The sequence below is a fragment of the Podarcis bocagei genome (genome assembly GCF_964188305.1).
Source record: "Podarcis bocagei genome assembly, chromosome: 14".
NCBI lineage: Eukaryota > Metazoa > Chordata > Lepidosauria > Squamata > Lacertidae > Podarcis > Podarcis bocagei.
This window is the reverse complement of record NC_138139.1, coordinates 46,498,636-46,523,941: the sequence shown is the minus strand read 5'-3', so window position 1 is coordinate 46,523,941 and position 25,306 is coordinate 46,498,636. Positions and strand designations below refer to the sequence as shown.

General features: G+C 47.2%; 1 protein-coding gene across 1 annotated transcript; it reads right to left on the bottom strand.

Moving 5' to 3' along the window:
* Positions 1 to 7,022: 7,022 nt before the first annotated feature.
* Positions 7,023 to 25,128, bottom strand: KPNA7 (karyopherin subunit alpha 7). The gene is made up of 10 exons (XM_081169580.1): positions 25,011 to 25,128; positions 24,130 to 24,255; positions 21,502 to 21,587; positions 19,773 to 20,041; positions 18,324 to 18,406; positions 16,397 to 16,660; positions 13,579 to 13,812; positions 10,849 to 11,031; positions 9,803 to 9,952; positions 7,023 to 7,232 (listed from the first exon to the last, which is right to left on the bottom strand). The coding sequence occupies exons 1-10, from the start codon at positions 25,074 to 25,076 to the stop codon at positions 7,146 to 7,148; spliced, it is 1,548 nt and encodes a 515-aa protein (XP_081025706.1). The 5' UTR covers positions 25,077 to 25,128; the 3' UTR covers positions 7,023 to 7,145.
* Positions 25,129 to 25,306: the final 178 nt, after the last annotated feature.

Genomic DNA, 25,306 nt, shown 5'->3' with positions numbered 1-25,306 from the left:
GCAACATCCGTCACCTTGCTGCAGTTTCTTTACACGAAATGCAGCAAGTTCCCATCCCTGGGCTGGGAGGGGCAGAGACACATTAATAAGCATTTTCTGAGCCTACATTTTATAAAAACACAAGCCTTACAGACTCCGCCTTGGGAGAAGCGAGTGCATTGCATAACCTGGGATGACAAATAAAGAATCATAGAATCATAGAAGAGTTGGAAGAGACCACAAGGGCCATCGAGTCCAACCCCCTGCCAAGCAGGAAACACCATCAGAGCACTCCTGACATATGGTTGTCAAGCCTCTGCTTAAAGACCTCCAAAGTAGGAGACTCCACCACACTGCTTGGCAGCAAATTCCACTGTCGAACAGCTCTTACTGTCAGGAAGTTCTTCCTAATGTTTAGGTGGAATCTTCTTTCTTGTAGTTTGGATCCATTGCTCCGTGTCCGCTTCTCTGGAGCAGCAGAAAACAACCTTTCTCCCTCCTCTATATGACATCCTTTTATATATTTGAACATGGCTATCATATCATCCCTTAACATCCTCTTCTCCAGGCTAACAAGGTGTCAGGGTGGGATCCGTCCGTTCGCCAAAACCACAGAGATTGCATTTATGATAGCCGCCTCCCCCAGCCCTCTGTATTCAACAACGGGTCACGAGTTATAAATCCAACAGGTGAAGCTTTTCTGAGGACAAGACATTTAAATTTTTATTTATAACTTATCAAAATATATGGAAAAGTTTATACCCAAGACCAAGTCTCTTTTTACAATAGACTATTATTATTATTATTATTATTATTATTATTATTATTATTATTATTAATAATAACAATAATATTCCACCCATCAGGCTGGGTTCCCCAGCATTTTAAAATGCTTTAAAAATCTAACCTAAAAGAACAATGGCAAGTGAAGCTGATGAACTATGCAGAACTGGCAAAAATGACAGACAGACTAAGAGAAAAAGACAACAGTGACTTTGATAAAGAATGGGAACCATTTATATTATACTTGCCGAAACAAATAAAGTCTATAGACTTGATGGCAGGATTTAAATAAACATTCACATTATTAGTACAAAATGTGTGGGAGATAGAGAAATAATATGATGTGTCCATTTTTTTTATGTTTCTAGGTTTGGTGTTATTGTACAAATATATTATTAGTAGTTTTCTTTCTTTCTTTTGGAAGGTAGCAAAGTGGGTGAAAGGAGAAACAGACCAGAAGCGGAAGTTGGGGGGAGCCTAGGAGGGGAGGGAGTAAGGAATGCATAGTAAATTGAGAATTCTAAGGAAAAACCATCTTCCGCAGAAACTGCTGCTTGCCTTCTATCACTGTGCCATTGAGAGCGTGCTCACTTATGGCTTATGCGTGTGGTACGGAAGCTGTACTACCCGGGACAGGTTGGGGTTGTGCAGAGTTGTTAAGGAAGCAGAGAGCATTGTTGGCTGCCCACTCTCCACCTTAGAGCAGATTTATGCCACAAGGTGCCATAGGAAGGCACTGGACATAGTAAAAGATCCATCGCATCCTGGTCACTGTCTCTTCGAGCTCCTGCCGTCGGGACGGAGATACAGGACGATGAAGACAAGAACAAGCCGTCTTAAGAACAGCTTCTTCCCCAGAGCGATCTCGGCCCTGAATGGGAAGCCTGGACTTTGAAAGTCATCTAATCTTCCTTGCTGTTTTATACTGTATTGTTTTAATTAGTGTTTTTATAGTTGTTTTGATTTTGTGTGGAGTGCCCTACCTGGGTGGATGGAGCAGCCAAGTAATTTTGTTGTCCCCGAGAGGGGGCAATGACAATAAAGATATTATTATTATTATTATTATTATTATTATTATTATTATTATTATTATTATTATTAAATGTTAGGAATATGAGATGTATGTAATGAATGAAAAAGAAAAATGAATATTTTTTTTAAAAAATAAAAATCTAACCTAAAAAGAAACAGGAGCAAAGGGGGGGGGGAGAGAGAGAGAAACAAAAAGAAAAGAGAAAATTAGGTCATAACACAATGTAAATTTTAATCCTTTAGGCCACATACATTCCCACTGTTCCATCTGAAGCCTTTCTGATGAAGAATCAAGGCTGGCAGCTTCACCTGTTGAGAGAGAGACTTTTAGCTACCTCACTAATGCACTAAAATGCAGACATGCTTCTTGACTCCAGCCTCTCCCCCACTCACAAATACATGCATCATCATAGCCATATATACCCTGCATCAACCTAATAGGGCAGCTTTACCCAGCCTTGTGCCTTCCCAATGTTTGGGACTCCAACTCCCATCAGCCTCTGCTAGCATGGCCAATGGACAGGGCTGATGGGAGTCGGAGTACACAACATCCCACCAGGGATGGCTGGTCCAAGGATCGCGCCAGCAATATTGATGGCGTTCAGCAACCCAGTTGGGAAACCTGGCAAACTCGTGTGCAGTTCATCATGGTGACTACGTTGGAGTCAAATGCCCTCCAGGTGTTTTTTTGGGAGCAAGGTGATTAAAATATAATTAGCCAGAGAGATGACAAGAGGATGAGTGGAAGGCAGGGAGGAATCTCAGCGTAACCTGAAAAGCAGCTTTGGGGGATGGTTGTGATGCTTCAGCTCTGTGGTGCATCATTTGGGCTAATTTAGGCAGGCAGAGGATATGACCCCTCACACGACCCCTGTGCCCCACCTATAAACCATGGACGGGGAGCCATGCATGGGAGAAGAGAACATGCCAATCTCAGGTTCTCTCCGTTTCTCATTTTCCCAATCTTAAATTTAGTTCTCCATATTTCCCCATCAGTTTGCAATTTTGTTTATTTTTAAGGTCCTCGTGAAAATTCACCAGCGATTCAGTGCAAATTTCTGGTAATGGACACATCTTTGTACAGTGGTACCTCGGGTTACAGACGCTTCAGGTTACAGACTCCGCTAACCCAGAAATAGTACCTCTGGTTAAGAACTTTGCTTCAGGATAAGAACAGAAATTGTGCTCTGGCGGCACGGCAGCAGCGGGAGGCCCCATTAGCTAAAGTGGTACCTCAGGTTAAGAACAGTTTCAGGTTAAGAACGGACCTCCAGAACAAATTAAGTTCTTAACCAGAGGTACCACTGTACGCAATTTTGCCTGATACACACATTTCCCCAAAGCGATACCCACTAACACAACGTATTTTTGTATGTTACTTTTACTCATATATGAACCATGCATTCCTCTAGCACAGGGGTCAGCAAACTTTTTCAGCAGGGAGCCAGTCCATTGTCCCTCAGACCTTGTGGGGGACTGGGCTATATTTGGGGGGGGGGAGAAAATGAACGAATTCCTATGCCCCACAAATAACCCAGAGATGCATTTAAAATAAAAGGACACATTCTACTCATGTAAAAACACGCTGATTCCCGGACTGTCCACAGGCTGGATTTAGAAGGCGATTGGGTCGGATCCGACCCTTGGGCCTTAGTTTGCCTACCCATTCTCTAGAGCAGCCTTTCTCAACCTGTGGGTCCCCAGATGTTGGACTACAACTCCCATCACCCCTAGCTAGCATGGCCAGAGCTCAAGGATGATGGGAGTTGTAGTCCAACAACATCTGGGGACCCACAGGTTGAGAATCGCTGCTCTAGCACATGCATTTCTGTACATACTTATTGGCTGGAAAACCGTTTTGCAAAATTCATATTAGGGTGAATTTTGAAGGCTTGCTGTGTTTCAGTTTTTGCATTACAGGTGGTGCAAATTTGGTGGGTTTGCCTTCAAATGCAAACTGAATGGAATTTCTTTCCTATCCCACTATCACATCCACATCACACATGTGAAGTCCTCTTAAATCATTCAACAGTAATGAGTTCCTCCAAAGAATCCTGCGAATCCTAGTGTAGGGTGCTGAGACTCCTTCGTAGAGCTACAATTCCCAGCACCCTGAACAAGCTATAATTCCCAGGATTTTGAGTGGAAGCCATGACTGTTCATTTGGTATTAAGGTAAAGGTAAAGGGACCCCTGACCATTAGGTCCAGTCATGGCCGACTCTGGGGTTGCAGCGCCCATCTCGCTTTACTGGCCGAGGGAGCCGGCGTACAGCTTTCGGGTCATGTGGCCAGCAGGACTAAGCCGCTTCTGGCGAACCAGAGCAGCTCACGGAAACGCCATTCACCTTCCCGCCAGAGTGGTACCTATTTATCTACTTGCACTTGGACGTGCTTTCGAACTGCTAGGTTGGCAGGAGCATTAGAATACTTTAAATGCATGATATGGCTGTGACCGTAAAGTGGCTAAATGATTTCACGATGCAGTCTAGGACTACGAGTGGAGTCTTTGCAAGCTCTTCTTTGCACAGGAGGTGAGAATTCAGGTTTCCGTGCGCCGACCACAATTGCAAGACCAGAGTTTCCTCAAACTTCCCGTTTCACAAAGGAGAGGCATTACACATCATCTAGTCTGGGAAGAAGCTTGCTTGCGACACTCAGCTGATTTTCTCCACTGGCTCCCTTCACACTACTTGGCTATTAGCCATGGGTTGGAATAGTAAATCCGGAACCAGGAATATGGTCAGGATGACAAGGGATGAGTCAGCCTGTCAATCTCTTTCTCATTTTTCCCATCGTAAATTCAGTTCTGCATATTTCCCCACCAGATTGCATTTTTTTTTAAAGCACTCTTGAACATTTGCCAGCATTTTAGAGTGAATTTATCCTAATATACACATTTCTGGTATGCAATTTTGTCTAAGAGGCATGTTTTTGTAAAGCATAACCCTAATGTAATGCAATTTTGTATGCAACATTCACTAATATATGCATTTACACACACATTTTCCTCAAACGCACACATTTATGCACACATCATTTGGCCAGAGAATTGCATCACAAACTTGGGGTAAGTCCAGATTTCGAAGGATAGTTTCGTTTCAGTTCATATATTGTTTTCAAATGTGTGATTTGGATCGGTTTCCATTAACATATGGCCCAAACCAGATTTTGCCACCACCTGTACACCTTGGCGTACAACCCCTCAAGTGCTTGTGAATTTTTTTTGAGGAGGTTGTGGGCAAAGCCCAAAGAGGCCAAAAAGAATATAAGACAAGGCCTATGGCCCATCTAGTCCACTATCCTGGTGACTACTTAAGGTTCCAACCCCTATAGTTAGTTATAATTTGCGGGTAACCATCTGATTTTATTTTGATTTTACAGTGGTACCTTGGGTTAAGAACTTAATTCGTTCTGGGGGTTCGTTCTTAACCTGAAACTGTTCTTAATCTGAGGTACCACTTTAGCTAATGGGGCCTCCCGCTGCAGCTGCTCCGCCGCTGTGTGATTTCTGTTCTCATCCTGAAGCAATGTTCTTAACCTGAGGTACTATTTCTGGGTTAGCGGAGTCTGTAACCTGAATTGTTTGTAACCTGAAGCATCTGTAACCCAAGGTACCACTGTAATCCAATTTTAAGCTGTATTTCAGACGATTGCTGGATTTTATGTCTTAATGTATTATATATTTTGATGTTAGCTGCCCTGAGCCGAGTTCTGGCTGGGGAGGGTGGGATATAAATAAAAAATATTCTTATTCTTATTCTTATCCTGTTCTCAGAGACATCAGCCAGATTCCCATTATGGGAAGCCTACAAACAAGACATGATCACAGCACTGGTCTTCCCCAGAGAACAACCACAAATACAGTGGTACCTCGGGTTACATACACTTCAGGGTACATACACTTCAGGTTACAGACTCCACTAACCCAGAAATAGTACCTCGGGTTAAAAACTTTGCTTCAGGATGAGAACAGAAATCGTGCGGCGGCAGCAGCTAAAGTGGTGCTTCAGGTTAAGAAGTGGTGCTTCAGGTTAAGAACAGTTTCAGGTTAAGTACGGACCTCCAGAACGAGCTAAGTACTTAACCCGAGGTACCACTGTACTTCTTGCAGGAGGGATTGCCAGGACACTGGTAAGATGGCCACAGGTAGCTTCAGTTGCATCCTCAGGCCTGGGAAACACCCTCAAAGAGCAGCCTGTCCCGTGATGTTGTAAAGCGAAACTCAGCTATTCCCCGCAGGGTCTGGTTTGTTGCTAATGATAGTAAACACCCAGGGTGAGCTGGGAATCTATTTCTGCTCCTTTGGGTCTGCCTCTTTTTAAAGCACAAATTTCATTCAGTGGGTCGGCTAACCGGTTCACTGAAGTAACTTTTAAAATAAGGTTGCGAAATTTTGGAATGCATTTAAACACCCTTATTTGTTTTTTGTTTGCAAAATAAAGCAGCTAACAAATTATTATTGCTGCTAATAATAATAGATTTCTGATATGCAAAGGTTTGGCAGGCAGCCCTGTTAGAAACACATTCACCTAAATTAAAGGTAGCCAGAAGACAAAGCAAGCGTGCTATTTTTTTTGGCAGTTTGGTGCGTTCCTATTTCTTCTGTGGATAAATCACAACATAATCGCCCAGTTCCCTCAGAATATCAGGCTACAATGATAACATAATGACTGTCCCTGTATTTTATTAGCTTCAGCATCTCTGCTCTGTTCCCCCCCTTTTTTCTGTATACTGAATATTGTGAAAACATATTGCGTGTGTGGAACAAACATTCGGCAGAAGCCTGCTACTTGTTGTTTTGGGATTCTTGCTACAGCAGAAATGAGAACTGTTGAACAAGTGACACATCTTTCACAAGTGGTTTGGCCACTCGTCACTTGCGTAAGTAGGTGTTTTGCAGGAAAGCAACAAGCTTTGAGGAAGAGGTTGAGAGATGGGATGTGGAGATCTGTTTTCTGCTTGTTGCACAGGGGAAAGATGTGCATCCTGGAGAATGTTAGCATTTTGCAGGAGAGGTTCAAGCGCAGACCAGAAATTTAGTTTTGCACAATTAAAGTGAATTAGAGTCCTCTGCTGACCTGGTACAACAATTCCAGTTTTTGTTTTGACTTATTTTTTTGCAATTAAAAATATAGCAGGCAATTCTAAGACTACTCTCCCTGAAAGAGCTGGCTTGAGATGCAGATTTGTACAAATGCAGGATTTATTTTTACATTATTCATTCATTACAAAAGCAGTATTTATTCATTACAAATGAACCCCGTTCCCCTGGTGGTGCTTTTAAATAGCCGAGTCAAACGTGGTGCCTTTCACCAAGTCAAGAAAGTGTGTTGTGGGCTGGGTCTCCCAGTCAGAATTTAAAGCAGTCTTGCATGTCAGTCAAGAAAGGTGAAGGGGCTGTTCCTTCGCCTGTTTCTGAAACCGAGTTTTCAGCTTGCTGATGATGAAGAGGTCAAGGTGGAGGAGAAAGAGAAGAGGGGACAATCATTGAACTGCACGGCCTCTTCAAACCTGCAATAGATTCTGCAACTGCCAAGTCCCCCGTTCCAAAAATCCCAGTTTGTTATGCTACCCAATAACTCTCTAGCAGTCTTCACAGAAATACACTGCCCAGGAATTGGGGAGAAGAGAGAACTATTCTGTAGTTTGCAGGAATGCTGTCTTACGCTGCCTCAGATAGTCAAAACTCTGATCCACCTATCGTATTTTTCGCTCTATAGGACGCACCCGACCATAGGACGCACCTTGTTTTAGAGGGAGAGAACAAGAGAAAAAAAATCTCCCCCTCTCTGCTCAGCGCCCCTTCAGCGAAGCGGCAGGAGAAACGAAGCCCCTTCCATTTCTCCTCCTGCTTGGCTGAAGGGGTGCTGCGTAGCTCTCCCTCTCTGCTGAAGCCGGGAGAGTCTTGCTCTCCTGGCTTCAGCAAAAGGAACCTGAAGCCTTCGGAGCGCAGCGCGAGTTCCCGCTGCGCTCCAAAGGCTTCAGGCGGCTATCCCTGAAGCCTGGAGAGCGAGAGGGGTCGGTGTGCACCAACCACTCTCGCTCTCCAGGCTTCAGCGAAAGCAGCGCGAAGCCTCCGGAGCGTGGAGGGAGCACTCCCTCGGCGCTTCGGAGGGTTCGCGTTGCTATCGCTGAAGCCAAGGAGCCTGCATTCGCTCCATAGGACGCACACACATTTCCCCTTAATTTTTGGAGGGGAAAAAGTGCGTCCTATAGAGCGAAAAATACGGTACTTTAGTTCTGTCAACACTGGCCGGCAGCATTTATCCAAGATTGCAGGCAAGGTATCTTTCCTAGTCCTACCTGGAGATGCCATTTGGAACTGAACCCAGAAAAACCTTCTACAGGCCAAGCAGATGCTCTCCTGTTGCCCTGCACCCCCTTTCCCTGACGTCACCCAACTGAAGAAATCTTAGCCAATGAATTGTGCCGCTTGTCACTGGCTGGCTGTCTCGAGTGCACACATTTAAACAATTGTTTTGAAGCAAGAGGTGGACTTTGGTTTGTGATATCTGTATTTCGCCAGGGCAGGGCGGTGAGGAGGCCAACGCCTTCTCTCGTGGGTGGGAACTATTCTTCAAACTTAGATACGTCAGCTTCAAGGGGGATCCTTTAAATCCTGCTGTCCTGTTAACTGGGGAACTTTTTAATAGAGCCTATTGGAAAATGTGTGGGGACGCGGGTGGCGCTGTGGGTTAAACCACAGAGCCTAGGACTTGCCGATCAGAAAGTCGGCAGTTTGAATCCCTGTGACGGGGTGAGCTCCCATTGCTCGGTCCCTGCTCTTGCCAACCTAGCAGTTTGAAAGCACATCAAAGTGCAAGTAGATAAATAGCTACCGCTTCAGCGGGAAGGTAAATGGCGTTTCCGTGTGCTGCTCTGGTTCACCAGAAGTGGCTTAGTCATGCTGGCCACATGACCCGGAAGCTGTACACCGACTCCCTCAGCCAGTAAAGTGAGATGAGTGCCGCAACCCCAGAGTCAGCCACGACTGGACCTAACGGCCAGTGGTCCCTTTACCTTTACCTATGGGAAAATGTGTGCATGTTTGCGTTTGGAATGAAAAGAAGTTCTCTGACTGAGTTCTGCTGTGGAGCTGCAAGCCTGTTTCGTGCTAAGTTCTTGATGACAGGCTCTAACAACAGGAGGGAGAGAAAATGTCACAGTTGCATTATGAAAAGCAAGGCTCACTTTTTTCTCTGCGCTGGCAACCTCTTGTACTACCCCAGCCAGATTGGCATGTAAAGGCAAGGCTTTATGATGTTGGCCGCCCTGAGCCCGGCTCTGGCCAGGGAGGGCAGGGTACAAATAAAATTGTATTATTGTTGTTGTTGTTGCATTTTATTGGGGGAAAGCTGCATAAAAATGCTCACTGCCCAACTGTTCCCGATTCACTCCATTATGACATGCCTAGGATGGAAGGGAATACGATTACGGAATTCTGATATCTCTAGGTAAATGTAAAGGGGCCCCTGACCATTAGGTCCAGTTGTGACCGACTCTGGGGTTGCGGCGCTCATCTCGCTTTATTGGCCGAGGGAGCCGGCATACAGCTTCCGGGTCATGTGGCCAGCATGACTAAGCCGGTTCTGGCGAACCAGAGCAGCACATGGAAACGCCGTTTACCTTCCTGCCAGAGTGGCATCTATTTATCTACTTGCACTTTGAGGTGCTTTCGAACTGCTAGGTTGGCAGCAGCTGGGACCGAGCAGCGGGAGCTCACCCCATTGCGGGGATTCGAACCGCCAACCTTCTGATCAGCAAGTCCTAGGCTCTGTGGTTTAACCCACAGCGCCACCCGCGTCCCTTCTGATATTTCTAGTTTTCACTAATTTCTCCCCTTCCTTTTGTGTAAGGTTATTTTTGGGCTTTGCTATGTTTCCATTAAGTAAATAAAATCTTTAGGGCGGAGGCAGGAATTACCCAGCTGCAGTGTCCTCAACTCTCTCTGCTCAGATGCTGGACCTTCCAAAATGTGCAGGGAGACCAATGCCAGCAGCTACTTACGTTGTCGGGGAAATATTTCTCAATGAGGCCCAGGGCAGCTCGGTAGACAAAGGTGTTCTCGTGAGTCTGGAGGGCTTCGATCTTCTCCAGGCCCCCAAGCTCTTCCACCAAAAGGCACAGCTTCTGCGTTGCACCCAGCTTCTCAGCAGCCTAATATTGGGATACAATGCAGGGTCCATCTAGTTCAGTATTGTCTACACTGATTGGCAGCAGACCCCCTATTTTTCCAGGTGGAAAGCCCTGCCAGGAGATGCGAGGGGCTGAACTTGGATGCAAGGCTACTGATCTGCCTCTACTACTGATCTGCCTGCAATCCTGTGCCAAAGAGGAAAAACTGTGTACTTCCTGCAACAGCATCGATTCCAGGTTAGACTGCTGCTCAGTTGTTCTGGACTGGTTGGATGCGGAGGAACGGTGGGAGGAACCAACTGGTGAACCTTCAAGGGAAGAAGGCTCGGAGCCAGAGGAGAGGTGGTGGGACAATGAGGAGCGGTCAGAAGAAGGAGAAGCCTGGGAAGAGGAGGTGTTGGAAGCTGAAGAAGTAACGGCTTAGTGAGCAGGGAGACTCTGTGGCAGAGAGCAGTCCAGAATCAGAGGCAGAAGCAGGAGAGGAAGGAGGCCGAGAGAAAGAGATGAGTCAGGTTGGGGAAGAGTCGTGGGTGACTTTCCTCCTGCTACAACAAGCTCCCCTCCCCGGCCCCCGGTCTCCAAGAACCTGAAGAGGTAAGACGACAGCCAAGCAAAACAGGCAAGATGAAGAAGCAACAGATTGCTTGAGGGAAAACCAGAGAAGTAGATTTAGAGAGGTGTGGGAATGTGGAGACCTTCTGTTCTGCCTCACTGGGGCAAGATGTACTACTGGGAAGGGTTGCTGGGCTTACTAGGCCTGAGCTGTTTGCTTTCTTTGAATAAAGAGTTAACTGCACGGACACCTGGTGAGTTATTGCTGACCTGCTCCAGACATCTGTCTGTCCCCCCCCCCGCCCCCAATATCAGTTCTCCCAGGAAGCCTACCAAAGAAGCAGCGCTAAAACATGCACACTTACCAGGAAGAAACTAGAGATGCTGTCCAAGACGACGAGGATAATTTTGGCATCTTTGATAGCCAGCAAGTTCAGCAGAGGTTTAAGGATCCCCGCCTGGACCATTTCTTCCACCTGCTGCTCCGTCCCTCCAGTGGTGAAGTTGGCAACCGCCCACACAGCCTCCCTTTGGGCCCTGATGTCTCCCTGTTGAAGGTGGGGAAGGATGTGCAGGCAAGTGAATACAAGAAGGCTGCAGACCAGCCGGTTCTAGTACAGTGGTACCTCGGGTTACAGATGCTTCAGGTTACAGACACTTCAGGTTACAGACCCCGCTAACCCAGAAATAGTACCTTGGGTTAAGAACTTTGCTTCAGGATGAGAACAGAAATCGCGGGGCGGTGGCAGCGCGGCGGCAGCGGGAGGCCCCATTGGCTAAAGTGGTGCTTCAGGTTAAGACAGTGGCGTAGCGTGGGTTGTCAGCACCCGGGGCAAGGCAAGTAATTTGTGCCCCCTAATCCGTGGATTTGCGCCCCCTAACCCTAACCCCCAGATGTTGTGCCCGGTGCGGCCGGGCCCCCCTGCACCCCCCACGCTACGACACTGGGTTAAGAACAGTTTCAGGTTAAGAACGGACCTCTAGAACAAATTAAGTTCTTAACCAGAGGTACCACTGTAATTTAACAGTGAACAGCGCTCAGCATGCAACAGCTGGTAGCAGGACTCTCACCTATCCTGCCCCAACGAAAACAGAAACCACTTACTATAAATAAGGCATGACTTGCTTTATACGAAACGTGCATTTATTTTTGTTTAGCAAGACTTATATACTGCCTAATCAGATTTGGAAACCTTGGGCCCTCTAGATCAGTGTTTCCCAAACTTGGGCCTCCAGCTGTTTTTTGGACTACAGTTCCCATCATCCCTGACCACTGGTCCTGATAGCTAGGGATGATGGGAGTTGTAGTCCAAAAAAACAGCTGGGGAGACCTAAGTTTGAGAAACGGTGCTCTAGATGTTGAACTGTTCAACACTGGAACCATCTCCTTTGGGAAGTTGTGGACTCTCCTTCCTTGGAGGTTTTTAAGCAGAGGTTGGATGGGCATCTGTCTTGGATGCTTTTGTTGAGACTCCTGCATTGCAGGGGGTTGGGCTGGATGACCCTCGGGGTCCCTTCCAACTCTACAGTTCCATGTTTCTATGAACTACAACTCCCATCATCCCTGGTCACTAGCCAGGCTTCTTTCAATTTGTAGTTCAGCAACACCTGGAAGGCCAAAAGTTCCCCACATCTGCACTAAGCAGTTTACATAAAATGTATAATATTCATAAAAATTCAAATAAAGTCAACATAATTTATTACATTTGCTTGTTAAAGTATCAAAATAGATAGGGCTGACTGTTGTTTTTTAAAAGCAAGATCCGTACATAATTAAACAACATGCCTAGATAGTCTTGCCTAATCAGAAAAGTTTTTAGCAGAGCAGCCATCGAAAACAGTGCAACAGATGTCACCTGTCTAATATTTAAAAACTTGCATGGGTTTGGCAGTCATGTCATGGGCAGGGGTAAGAGTCATGCAGAGGCACCCTCCAGTTCCAGAGATTTTCACATTCCCCTAAACATCTATAATATCATAAGGACATTCTTCTTTCCTTTAAGGTGGAGGGGAATGCAGATTCTCAGGAAGGGCAACCCTTTTCTGTGTGCACTCGGTGTTACGTATTCAGTGGTCTGTGTTTGTCTGAGCTTGAGTCTGGACTAAGGATTCTGAGCTCCTGTGTTCTGATTCGATACATGATGTCCAATCACAGAACATTTCAAGACTGGGGCCTCTGCCATTGGCCATTGAACTCTGAGTTGTGATTCGCAGCTTAGAAGTTTAGACAGCCAATCACGGGGGGAGTGGGAGTGTCCCAGGCATTCAGGAATGTATACAGTGGTACCTTGGGTTACGAACTTACCGTATTTTCCGCTCCATAAGACACACTTTTTCCTCCTAAAAAGTAAGGGGAAATGTTTGTGCGTCTTATGGAGTGAATGTGCGGTCGATCACTGGCTCCCTTTCCGGCCCCGGCCCCTTGCCCAGGCCTCCATTGTTGAATGTTCTGCAGACGGAGGCTGTTTGTTTCCCCAGTGACATGTGACTGGCTGATTAGATTATCTGTCTGGAAACTGTAGAAACGGTTCCCTTTCCTTTCCTAAAGAAGCTGCAGAACTGTGAGTTGAACCCCATAAAAACAGGGTTTTCCCCCTTTGCAAAATAAGCTCAACAACTTTGAGCTGATGCTCAAAAAAAGGAGCTTTTCCCCTTTCCTCCTCTAAAAACTAGGTGCGTCTTATGGTCAGGTGTATCTTATGGCGCGAAAAATACGGTAATTCATTCCGGAGGTCCGTTCTTAACCCGAAACTGTTTTTAACCTGAGGTGCACCTTCGCTAATGGGGCCTCCCGTTGCCGTTGTGCTGCCGGCACGCGATTTCCGTTCTCATCCTGGGGCAAAGTTTGCAACCCTGGTTACTACTTCTGGGTTAGCGGAGTTTGTAACCTGAAGTGTTTGTAACCCAAAGCGGAGGTACCACTGTATAAGCAGTTGTTTTGCCCCTACTTCCCAGTTATGCAGTTCAAGAAAGGTTCTTGCTGTTATCGCTGTGTCTTGCCTCTTGTCTTAACACACCCTTCCACCAACATTTAGCAATTACCGGCAGCGTTCCCCAGCCTGAGCAAGGGAACCCAGGATAATGCAAAACGTTACCTTCTCCAGCAGCTCCACCAGGGGAGGCAGGAGGCCGCAAGTGATGAGCTGCTGTATCTGGCTGCTGGGCCCTGCAGCAATGTTGCTCAAAGCCCAGGCTGCCTCCTTCTGTATGGATGGCTTTGGGTGGTGCAGGAGGTGTGGCAAGACAGAGAGCACACCGGCATCAATGGCCATCTGCGTCTGCTCGTCTGTGCCAGTGACTATGTTGCCCAGAGTGCGGAGAGCTGGAGTCTGAAACAAAAAACAAGGTGCAGAAAAAGTATAGATTAACCAGGGGTGAGCATAACTCACAAATACAGGGATGGTTGGATGGATTTGTGCATGCGAGTTCCTCTCAAGCTCTCATTTTTCCAATCTTCTCCACATGCATTTGTGAATTAGGTAATGGTACCCCTGCCCGTGCGAGCCAGTCGTGTCCAACTCTAGGGTTGCGTGCTCATCTCGCTCTAGAGGCCGTGAGCCAGCGCCGTCCGAAGACACTTCTGGGTCACGTGACCAGCGTGACGAAGCTGCAGCTGGCGAGCCAGCACCAGCGCAGCACACGGAAACGCCGTTTACCTTCCCGCTATAAATTTATCTACTTGCACTTAGGGGTGCTTTCAAACTGCTAGGTGGGCAGGAGCTAGGACCGAAAGATGGGAGCTCACCCCGCCGCGGAGATTCGAACCGCCAACCATACGATCGGCAAGTCCTAGGCACTGAGGTTTTACCCACAGCGCCACCCGCGTCCCTATTTGTGAATTATTTTTCCTTAAAAAATTCACCCACAAATATATGAATTATTTGAAAAGCAATTGTAATGAACAGATTACGCTAGTAGGAAGTTCTGTAAGGAGGACTATTTGAAATATTGCAAGAAAGACTATGAAGAGAATTATCAGTTAATGATAAAGACTCTCCTCCCTGAAAGAGAGGGGAGTGGTTGTGGGCGGGAGCCCGAACACCGCTCCTAGCAGGGGGCGTTGCCCCCTGCCTCCAGCTCACCTGGCTGGCACTCACGCCCCCCTGGTGGCCGCCCAACCAGGTGCCATGGGGGGGCGTGTCCAGCAGCCTTTATGCTGCAGTGCCAGCCTCTCCCCGGCCTCATTTCTCTTTGTCGTCCTGTGCGAGTCACCCACCCTCCACTCCCTTTGAGTTAGGGCTTAGGTCATTGGCCTTGCTATGGACCTTAGGTTGGTCTCCCCGGTTGCCCGGGGGGCCTGGTAGGAGTTTTTCCATTTGGCATTAGGCTTTTTGGTTTTTTCGCCTACCTCGTAGCAATCGTCACAACTTTCTATTATTTGAAATATAATAGAAATATAACAACTATTTGAAATATAACAACTATTTGAAATATTGCAAGAAAGACTATGAAGAGAATTATCAGTTAATGATAATTAAGAGTAATAGAGAAATTAAGAAATGAAGAATAAGTGATAAAGAATGGAAAATCATCAGAGGTTGTTGGTGGAAGTCTAAAATATTGTATAAGATAAGAAGCTGTGTTAAAGGATTGTTGAAAATAATATGTAAAAAAACCAATAAAAATGTATATAAAAAAATTAAAAAATTCACCCACATCTTAGTGCTAAGTTCTCTCGATTGACATGCTTTTGCAGGCTATTTTCCCCAATGTAATATATTTTGTGTGTTACGCAAACAAAACAATACAGCGTTTCTCAACTTGTGCCACCAGGTGTTGTTGGACTACAACTCCCATCATCCCTGACCACTGGGTCCTGCTAGCTCAGGATGATGGGAGTTGTAGCCCAGCAACAGCTGGCGACCCAAGCATCAGAAACACGGCAATGTATTACCATAAGAAGTATTTGCATCTTAATACCCCAATATTTGCATTGTACTCGTTACTTGGCCAGAGACCTGCATTGTAAAATTCAGAGAAGTGCAGGTTTCGAAGCAAGGCTGTGTTTCTGTTCTCGTGTTGTTGGGATGTGAACTGAACTGAATTTCTGGCCCATCCCAACAGATGACCTGTGCCATCGAGGGAAAGGGAGAAATATATTTAGCAGTAGCCGGCAAGACTATGTGGCACTGCTTTTCCTAAGTGCCTCTTACGCGGGTGGCGCTGTGGTCTAAACCACTGAGCATCTTGTGCTTGCTGATCGGAAGGTCGGCGGTTTGAATCCCCACAATGGGGTGAGCTCCCGTTGCTCGGTCCCAGCTCCTGCCAACCTAGAAGATCGAAAGCACGCCAGTGCAAGTAGATAAACAGTTGCCGCTGCGACGGGAAGGTAAACAGCATTTTCGTGCACTCTGGTTTCCATCATGGTGTCTCGTTACGCCAGAAGCGGTTTAGTCATGCTGGCCACAAGACCTGGAAAGCTGTCTGTGGACAAACACTGGCTCCTTTGGCCTGTAAAGCGAGATGAGTGCCGCAACCCCATAGTCGCCTTTGACTGGACTTAACCGTCCAGGGGTCCTTTAAAAAGGTAAAGGGACCCATGACCATTAGGTGCTGTCGTGACCAATCTGGGGTTGCGGCGCTCATCTCGCTTTATTGGCCGAGGGAGCTGGCATACAGCTTTTGGGTTCTGTGGCCAGCATGACTAAGCCGCTTCTGGCGAACCAGAGCAGCACACGGAAACGCCATTTACCTTCCTGCCTGAGCGGTGCCTATTTATCTACTTGCACTTTGACGTACTTTCAAACTGCTAGGTTGGCAGGAGCAGGGACTGAGCAACGGGAGCTCACCCCGTCGCGGGGATTCAAACAGCCGATCTTCTGATCGGCAAGTCCTAGGCTCTGTGGTTTAACCCACAGCACCATCTGCTTCCCTCCAGGGGTCCTTTACCTTACCTTTTTTACCTTTACTTACCAGGACTGGCAGGTCTGCATAGGCCAGGAGCTGCACCAGCCGCGGCAGCACCCCAACCTCCACCACCACATGGATGCGATCATTGGAGCCATCCGTCAGGTAAGAGAAAGCCCAGCTGGCGTCCGCAAGGATGCCCTCATCGTCATACTGCAGAAGGTTCATGAGCATGGGGAGCATCTGCTGCACAGCTCCCATGGGAGGATACGGGTTTTTGCCTCTGCAGAGGTTGGACAGTGTCCATGTGATGTTGCGCAGGAACCGAACCTGGAAAACCAGAATTATGTCCAAGGAAACCATTAGCTGAAACCAGAGTGGGGAAACAGAACTTCCAAAGACTCAAGGGCCATGGATAAGCTCATAGCTGTCAACTTTTCCCTTTTCTTGCGAGGAATCCTATTTGAAATAAGGGAATTTCCCTTAAAAAAAGGAAACATTGACAGCTACGGATAAGCTATGCTTGCTGAGAGAAACATCACCTCCAGAGAACAGCCAGCCCCTGAATTTTGGAGTAGGGGTGGGGAAATTATTACATTCACAGATTGCCTTCCACATGTACGTCCGAAGGCAATTTACGGACATACAATCATATCTCGGGTTGAAGTCACTTCAGGTTAAGCCCTTTCGGGTTGTGCTCCGCAGCGACCCGGAAGTAACGGGGCGCATTACTTCTGGGTTTCATCACTTGCGCATGCACAGACGCTCAAAATGATGTCACATGCATCCACGGAAGTGGGCTGCGTTCGCTTCAGGATGTGAACGGGGCTCCGGAAGGGATCCCGTTCGCATCCAGAGGAACCACTGTACCGTACTTTTCCGTGTATAAGTTGAGGTGTGTTTTTTAATAAAATAATTGTGATAAAAATTGGGAGTCGTCTTATACATGGATAGTGCATAGTGGGGACGTGGTATTGGTTTCTGCCATGAGCTGGAGATTGCCAGCAGCTATTGGGCGTGTTTTGGGTGGCTGTGGCCAGGGTTGGTGTTGATTTGCAATTAGGTGGGCGATTGGCATCTTCTGCCGGTGAGGGGGCAGACAATCGGTTGCTTTCGCGACGTGTGCGGTTGTCAGTGTAGGTCAGGCTAGTGAGCGACTTTCTGCAACCCCCCCCCCAAAAAGAGCTCAACAACTCTGGGCCACCCCTAATAGGGGGTGTCTTATACAACGGGGGCATGCAAGTTATACATGAAAAAATATGGTATGCTTCAAAAGGCTAAATTTCTAAAACAACTACAGTGAAACCTAGGGTTAAGAACTTAATTCGTTCTGGAGGTCTGTTCTTAACCTGAAACTGTTCTTAACCTGAGGTACCACTTTAGCTAATGGGGCCTCCTGCTGCAACCGCGCGATTTCTGTTCTCATCCTGAAGCAAAGTTCTTAACCCGAGGTACTATATTTTTTTGGTGGGGGGGAGGAGAATGAATTCCTATGCCCCACAAATAACCCAGAGATGCATTTTAAATAAAAGGACACATTCTAGTCATGTAAAGTTACAGGTAGGTAGCCGTGTTGGTCTGCCATAGTCAAAATAAAAAAATTCCTTCCAGTAGCACCTTAAAGACCAACTAAGTTAGTTCTTGGTATGAGCTTTCGTGTGCATGCACACTTCTTCAGATACACTGAGTGTATGCACTGCATGCACACGAAAGCTCATACCAAGAACTAACTTAGTTGGTCTTTAAGGTGCTACTGGAAGGATTTTTTTTATTTAGTCATGTAAAAACACGCTGATTCCTGGACCATCCGCAGGCCGGATTTAGAAGGTGATTGGGCTGGATCTGGCCCCCGGGCCTTACTTTGCCTCCCATGGATTAACCAGTCTTCTCAGCTCCAGAGAACCATATCTATCTATCTATCTATCTATCTATCTATCTATCTATCTATCTATCTATCTATCTATCATCCAACCAGGCGGAAGCAGAAACATACCGGAGTGCAAGGTGTCACCAAGGACAGGAGTGGAGGGATTACATTGAAGCTGATCAGCACATCTCTATACTGTGGGCCGTCACCTACGTAGGATAAAGCATTGGAAATGGTAGTTACTCTCCGGATGGATGAAAATAGCGAAACACGGTCATCTCTCCCTGAACCATGCGTGGCGGCTTATATAATTTAATTTTCTAAATGATATTTCAAAATATTCATTTAAACAACTCTAAACCAATAACTTCCCTTCTTCTCTTTCAGTGGTTCATTTTGCATACCATACATCCCTGCATATTTTGCATGAACTATACCATTCAACAATCCACCATGCGCCTCCTGGGCTTGCTGATCGGAAGGTCGGTAGTTCAAATCCCCACGACAGAGCGAGCTCCCACTGCTCAGTCCCTGTGGACAAACAACGGCTCCCTTGGCCTGAAAGCGAGATGAGCGCTGCAACCCCATAGTCGCCTTTGACTGGACTTAACCATCCGGGGGTCCTTTACCTTTTTCACCTTATTACATCCATCAAAACTTATTTACACTGTTGAATTTATCATAATGCTACCACTACCATAATGCTACCACAATCCTCCCCCCAATCCTCCCTTTTAGGGACACTGGCGGCGCTGTGGGTTAAACCACAGAGCCTAGGACTTGCTGATCAGAAGGTCGGCGGTTCGAATCCCTGTGATGGGGTGAGCTCCTGTTGTTCGGTCCCTGCTCCTGCCAACCTAGCAGTTCGAAAGCACGTCAAAGTGCAAGTAGATAAATAGGTACCGCTCCAGCGGGAAGGTAAACGGCGTTTCTGTGCGCTGCTCTGGTTCGCCAGAAGCGGCTTAGTCATGCTGGCCACATGACCCAGAAGATGTACGCCGGCTCCCTTGGCCAGTAAAGCGAGATGAGCACCGCAACCCCAGAGTCGGCCACGACTGGACCTAATGGTCAGGGGTCCCTTTGCCTTTACCTTATGGCCTTTTAAATGTGTTTGTGGAAGGGGCATTCTTGGTTTGTTTTTATTGTGTTATCTATTGTGTGTTCTCATTTTGTATTTTTATGTTGTGAACCACCACCCTGCAACCTGAGGTATACAAATCGAATAAATAACAAGAATCGCAACCCTCCCCTACTTCACTTCATTGTGCACCTGGGAAAGCCGTAAGGTTTTCTGCTGACCAGGCAGGATGGACCAAGAAGTCTCCACGTGAAGTTAAGTGTGGACCCTAGAATGTTCTGGGCACCCTGTGTTGGGAACCAGTCACAAGAGAACTGGGTTCCAGCATGGGCAAGCACCCCTTGAACTGGGATTGCCTGCTTTTATGACTGAACTAGCCTGGCATGTTGATGGTCTACTTGTTGGCTCCCCCAAATGTTGACAGTTTGGCTCTCACTGACCAAGACCCAGCAGTTCATTGGCTGCCATCTTGGAAATCCAAAAGCACCGCCACTTACCTGCTATGTTCCCCAAGGCCCACACAGCCTGCTCACAGATATGCATTTTTGGAGAAGACAAGATGACTATCAAGCCTTGCACGGCATTGGCCTCCACTACCGCTCTGGTCTGTTCAGGTGTCCCAGAAGCAATGTTAGTGAGTGCCCAAGCAGCCTCTAGCTGCAAGCTTGGAGCGTCGTGATGATACAAAAAGTCCACAAGTTTAGGAATGACTCCAGTTTCAACGACTTGGTCAATGGGAGGGTTCTTATGTTGAGAGAGTAGTTTCCTGTGGATGGGGAGATGGATTAGCGCCTTAATCAACTATTTAGCACAGATCGGCTGACTTCAGGCTTGCAGGACACACTTTTTAAAAACAAACAAACAAACCTGAAGTCCCAATATCCGGCAACCAGAACCATGAGCAAAATAGTAGCTGGCTGAACAGAGCGCCTCCGTAAGGCCAACACAAGCTCAGCCCAGTAATTTGTAATCAGCACCAAAAAGAAGTCCATCAATCCTTCCACACTAAATTCCACTTCTGGTTTTCCCTTTCATTGTTTCTGCAGCAATTTAATTTGGGGAGGGGGAGACAGGAAAGCTTTTCAGTTGTAGCTATTGGTAAACTACTCAGAGTCAGAAACCTTCGTTGCTCACCCAGAGAGTTACCAGGGAACTCCCAGTTAACTTCTACTGCTCCAGATTTTGCAATGCCAGTAGAACCACAACAGATTCAAAGGCCAGTGAATACAAAGTCTACATATATAGGAGTTCAAGCTGTGGCTGCACACTGTTGCAGAAAAAATATACATTGGTGGCTTCAAGTGCAGTGAGGCAATTTCCCTTGATTCTGTTGGTCCAGGTCCTACCTGCCAGAACAGGATAAAACAAGCTTGCTCCGTCTTCCGTGTGACAACCGTCTAAATATAGTCTCCTCCTATCCAAGCTAAACATGCCCAACTATCTCAACTGCTCCTCCTAAGGCTTGGTTTCCAGACCCTTAATCATCTTGATCGCCCACATCTGCAGCTTGTCAGCATCCTTCCCAAATTGTGGCTCCCAGAACTGGACACAGGACTCCAGGTGTGGTTTGACCAAGGCGGAATAGAGCAGTACTATGACTTCTTTTGAGTTGGACTCTATACTTCTGGTGATGCAGCCTAGAATAGTATTAACTTTTTTTGCTGCTGCATCACACCGTTGACTCATGTTAAGCTTGGCGTCTACTAAGACCCCCAGACCCTTTTCACATGTACTACTGGCAAGTCAGGTGTCCCCCATCTTACATTTGTGCATCTGATTCTTCCTACATAAGTGCAGAACCTGACATTTGTCTCTATCAAAATTCATTTTGTTAGTTGGGGCTCAGTTCTCCAATCTTCTAAGGTAATCTGGAAGCCTTCCTTTGCGATTTCTACTTCCTTCCATCTCTCCCTTATTACATCTCAGCTCATCTGTAAACTTCGTTCGGTTCTGCTGGGTAGCAGAACAGACTGGGGCTCTGCAGCTGTGGCAAGGAAACCTTTGCCCTGTCTTGCCATCCAAGATATTTCAGAAGGCTTAGCAATCCCAGCAGAGGCACCAGGGAAGAGCTTAAAACAGTGGCAGCTCACCTGTGGCCCTCCAGATGTTGCTGGACCACAACTCCCATCATGCCTTGCTGGCTGGGAGGTGTAGTCCCAACAATATTCCAAAGGGCACTGGAATTGGGAAAGCGGTGTTAGAAGAATCAGCTTTGCCTTCACATACCTGATGGACATGGTTGCCTTGAGAATAAGATGTTGATCGTCTGATTTCAGTGCCTCAACTATTTCCTCCAAAGGAATTTGAGCAACCTGGGTTAGGGAAGAAGGGAATTATGAATCAGGCATGACAGAGACCACAAGACCAACCTACTGAATCAGGCCAATGGCCCATCTGGTCCAGAATCTTGTTCTCAAAGTAGCCAACCAGATGACTCAATGGAAAGCCAGCAAGCAAGACATGGTCACTTGGGGCATAGAAGAAGAAGAAGAAGAAGAAGAAGAAGAAGAAGAAGAAGAAGAAGAAGAAGAAGAAGAGGAGGAGTTTGGATTTGATATCCCGCTTTATCACTACCCGAAGGAGTCTCAAAGCGGCTAACGTTCTCCTTTTCCCTTCCTCCCCCACAACAAACACTCTGTGAGGTGAGTGGGGCTGAGAGACTTCAAAGAAGTGTGACTAGCCCAAGGTCACCCAGCAGCTGCAGGTGGAGGAGCGGGGAATCGAACCCGGTTCCCCAGATTACGAGACTACCGCTCTTAACCACTACACCACACTGGCCATGGTAACTTGGGTAGGTTGGAATCTGTTGTAACTAGCTGTCATGGACAACCTTCTCCTCCAGGGATTTGCCCAATCCTCTTATAAAGCCATCTAAGTGTCAAGGAGGGGGTTGCTTTCCTGAGTTCTCCCTCCAAGCTACTTATCAATCACACACAGGCACCAAAATGGGTTACCAGGCTCTATTGGCTTCTTCTCTGGTATCAGCTAAAGGCAAAGGGACCCCTGACCATTAGGTCTAGTCATGGCGGACTCTGGGGTTGCGGCGCTCATCTCGCTTTATTGGCCAAGGGAGCCGGCGTACAGCTTCCGGGTCATGTGGCCAGCAGGACTAAGCCGCTTCTGGCAAACCAGAGCAGAGCACAGAAACACTGTTTACCTTCCTGCCAGAGCGGTACCTATTTATCTACTTGCACTTTGACGTGCTTTTGAACTGCTAGGTTGGCAGGAGATGGTACCAGCTACAGAACAGCAAACAGCAAGTCTAAAACACGGTGTGTTCTCTCCCATTAATGCGGAGATTTATAGGGGCTGGGGAATGCTGGCAACCAGCCAGCCCCCTTAACATGCTCCCACTTTGGGGACTAATTGTTGCTCCCTGCCTGAGGGGCCCCACCCAGCAATACTTGATCACAGGATCACAACTTTGACAGCGAGTTCCATAATTCAACTGTGAGCTGCATGAAGAAGTCCCATCTTTTATCTGTTCTCAGTCCTCCAGCTTTTTCGGAGGCTCACCAATTCTAAAGTTACGAGGGAGAGAAAAACTTCCTCAGTCAACTTTCTCCATGCCATGTATGGCTCCATAAACTTCTAAAGACTTTGGGGTTGCGGCACTCATCTCGCTTTCAGGAGGCGGGTGGCGCTGTGGTCTAAATCACTGAGCCTCTTGGGCTTGCTGATCGTAAGGTTGGTGGTTCGGAAACCCGGAACGGGGTGAGCTCCCGTTGCTTTGTCCCAGCTCCTGCCAACCTAGCAATTCGAAAGCACGTCAAAGTGCAAGTAAATAAATAGGTACCGCTGCGACGGGAAGGTAAACGGCGTTTCTGTGCCTCTGGTTTCCGTCACGGTGTCCTGTTGCACCAGAAGAAGTTTAGTCTTGCTGGCCACATGAGCCGGAAAGCTGTCTGCGGACAAACGCCAGCTCCCTTTGCTTGAAAGCGAGATGAGCGCCGCAACCCCATAGTCGCCTTTGACTGGACTTAACCATGCAGAGGTCCTTTACCTTACCACAAACTTCTGTCGAGGTGCTTCTGACTTGCCTTTTCTCAGGATCAGTCACAACTGCTACAAGCTTTTCTGGTAAGGGAAGTGGCTCCACCCCCTTGATCATTTTGGTTGCTCTGGCCAGGAACGACAACAACAACGTTGCATCCTGATCTAAAGTGGTTGCGTAAACCCAGCCAGATGGGCAGGGTATAAATAATAAAATTATTATTATCATTAAAGTGGGTTGCAGCAGCAGCCCCATCACCATACAAATATACGGTAGTGGGTCTCCTATTACCTATTTAGACCAAAGTCAGGGGTCACATCTGGAAATTCTGAAGGCTGCTGCTATAGAGCAGGTAGGCTAACCAGTGGCCTTCCAGTCCAGATGTGTTGGACTATGACTCCCATCATCCTTGGCCATGCTGGCTGAGGCTGATGGGAGTTTGAGTCCAACTATATCTGCTGTGCCACAAGTTAGCCACTCCTCTCAGAATATACTTCCTCTCGGTTGAGAGGAGATATGATAGCCATCTTCAGATATCTCAAGGGCTGTCACATGGAAGATGGAGCAAGCTTGTTTTCTCCTGCTCTGGAGGGTAGGACTCGAACCCATGGCTTCAAGTGACAAGAAACAAGATTCCAATGAAACATACAGAAAAACTTTCTGACAGTAAGAGCTGTTTGAGAGTGGAATGGACTCTATTGGGAGGTGGTGGCCTCTCCTTCCTTGGAAGTTTTTAAGCAGAGGTTGGAAGGCCATCTGTCATGGATGCTTTAGCTGAGATTCCTGCATTTCAGGGGGCTGGACTAGATGACCCTCAGGGTCCCTTCCAACTCTACAATTCCATGATTCTGTGTGCATACCTGGTTCTTCTCTGGTGTGAGGTCATCTTCTGTGCTGACACTGATGTTCCTCCGCTTCAAGATCTGCAGGTCCTTCCTCGCCTTGCGAAGTTCAACTTCCGTTTCCACTCTTTGCCTTCGCATTTCCTAGAAAGGGAGACAGTCAAGTATTGCTAAAAAAAACAAAAGTACAGTGGTGCCCCGCAAGACTAATGCCTCGCAAGACGGAAAACTCGCTAGACGAAAGAGTTTTCCGTTTTGGAGGTGCTTTGCAAAACGAATTTCCTATGGGCTTGCTTCGCAAGACGACAATGTCTTGCGAGTTCCTGCTGGGTTTTTTCCCTCCCCCCCTTTTTCTAAGCCGCTAAGCCGCTTATCAGCTGATCCGATCAGCAGATAAGCCGCTAAAAGCCGCTAAAAGCCGCTAATAGTGCTAATAGCGCTAATCCGCTAATCCGTCAATGGGCTTGCTTCGCAAGACGAAAAAACCACTAGACGAAGAGAATCACAGAACGGATTCTTTTCATCTTGCGAGGCACCACTGTAAGTGTTACAGTCTTGGGGTGGCCGTGATGACAGGGCCAAGTCCCTACACATTGTAGGGCCTTCATCTTAGCAGTCTAATCTAGGGAGGGGCCTCCAACTGTTTTGAAGAGGGAGGGGGGAATCAAGTCCCTACCAGTAATTCTGGCACCAACTTGAGCACTATGCTGCAACATTCTGTTGCAGTTCCTACTGTCTCAATTATATGGAGATTCCCAGTCTGCAAATTCCATGTGCAAAGCACAAGTCTGCATTTCTGGTCTGCTCCCCTTACTGCACATGCCCTGCTGCTTTCTGACCCATCAGCCAGCCTAGCTAGAGACTCGTTTCTCAGTCCTGGTAAGATTCCCCATACTTACTAGAAGGTTTTTGCCTCTGTTTTTGAATTTCTGCATCCGCTTCTCTTGCTCACTGGTGACTGGCATCTTCACAGCTGTCTTCAGGAGACACAAAATGGCCGACGGGGCTGCCTGGCACCTAAGGGACCAGAGTCAGAATTCGTTCTGGGTGTTCCAGACTGTTGCTGGCAGAATGAAATCTGATTTTGTGCTAGAATAACACAGGAAGGTGGTGGATGTTTGGTGGAAGGCAGGGCGAGAGGCGGGGAACGGACGACCTACTGCAGTGCGTTCTGTGTGGGGCTACCTTTCAAGGT

Coding starts and splice junctions, on each gene's coding strand:
- KPNA7 (XM_081169580.1), bottom strand. CDS start 25,076: ATGCCAGTCACCAGTGAGCAAGAGAAGCGGATGCAGAAATTCAAAAAC. Junction 21,588..24,129: donor TCACACCAGAGAAGAACCAG/GTATGCACACAG, acceptor TCCCTAACCCAG/GTTGCTCAAATTCCTTTGGA. Junction 18,407..19,772: donor GGCCTTGGGGAACATAGCAG/GTAAGTGGCGGT, acceptor TATCCTACGTAG/GTGACGGCCCACAGTATAGA.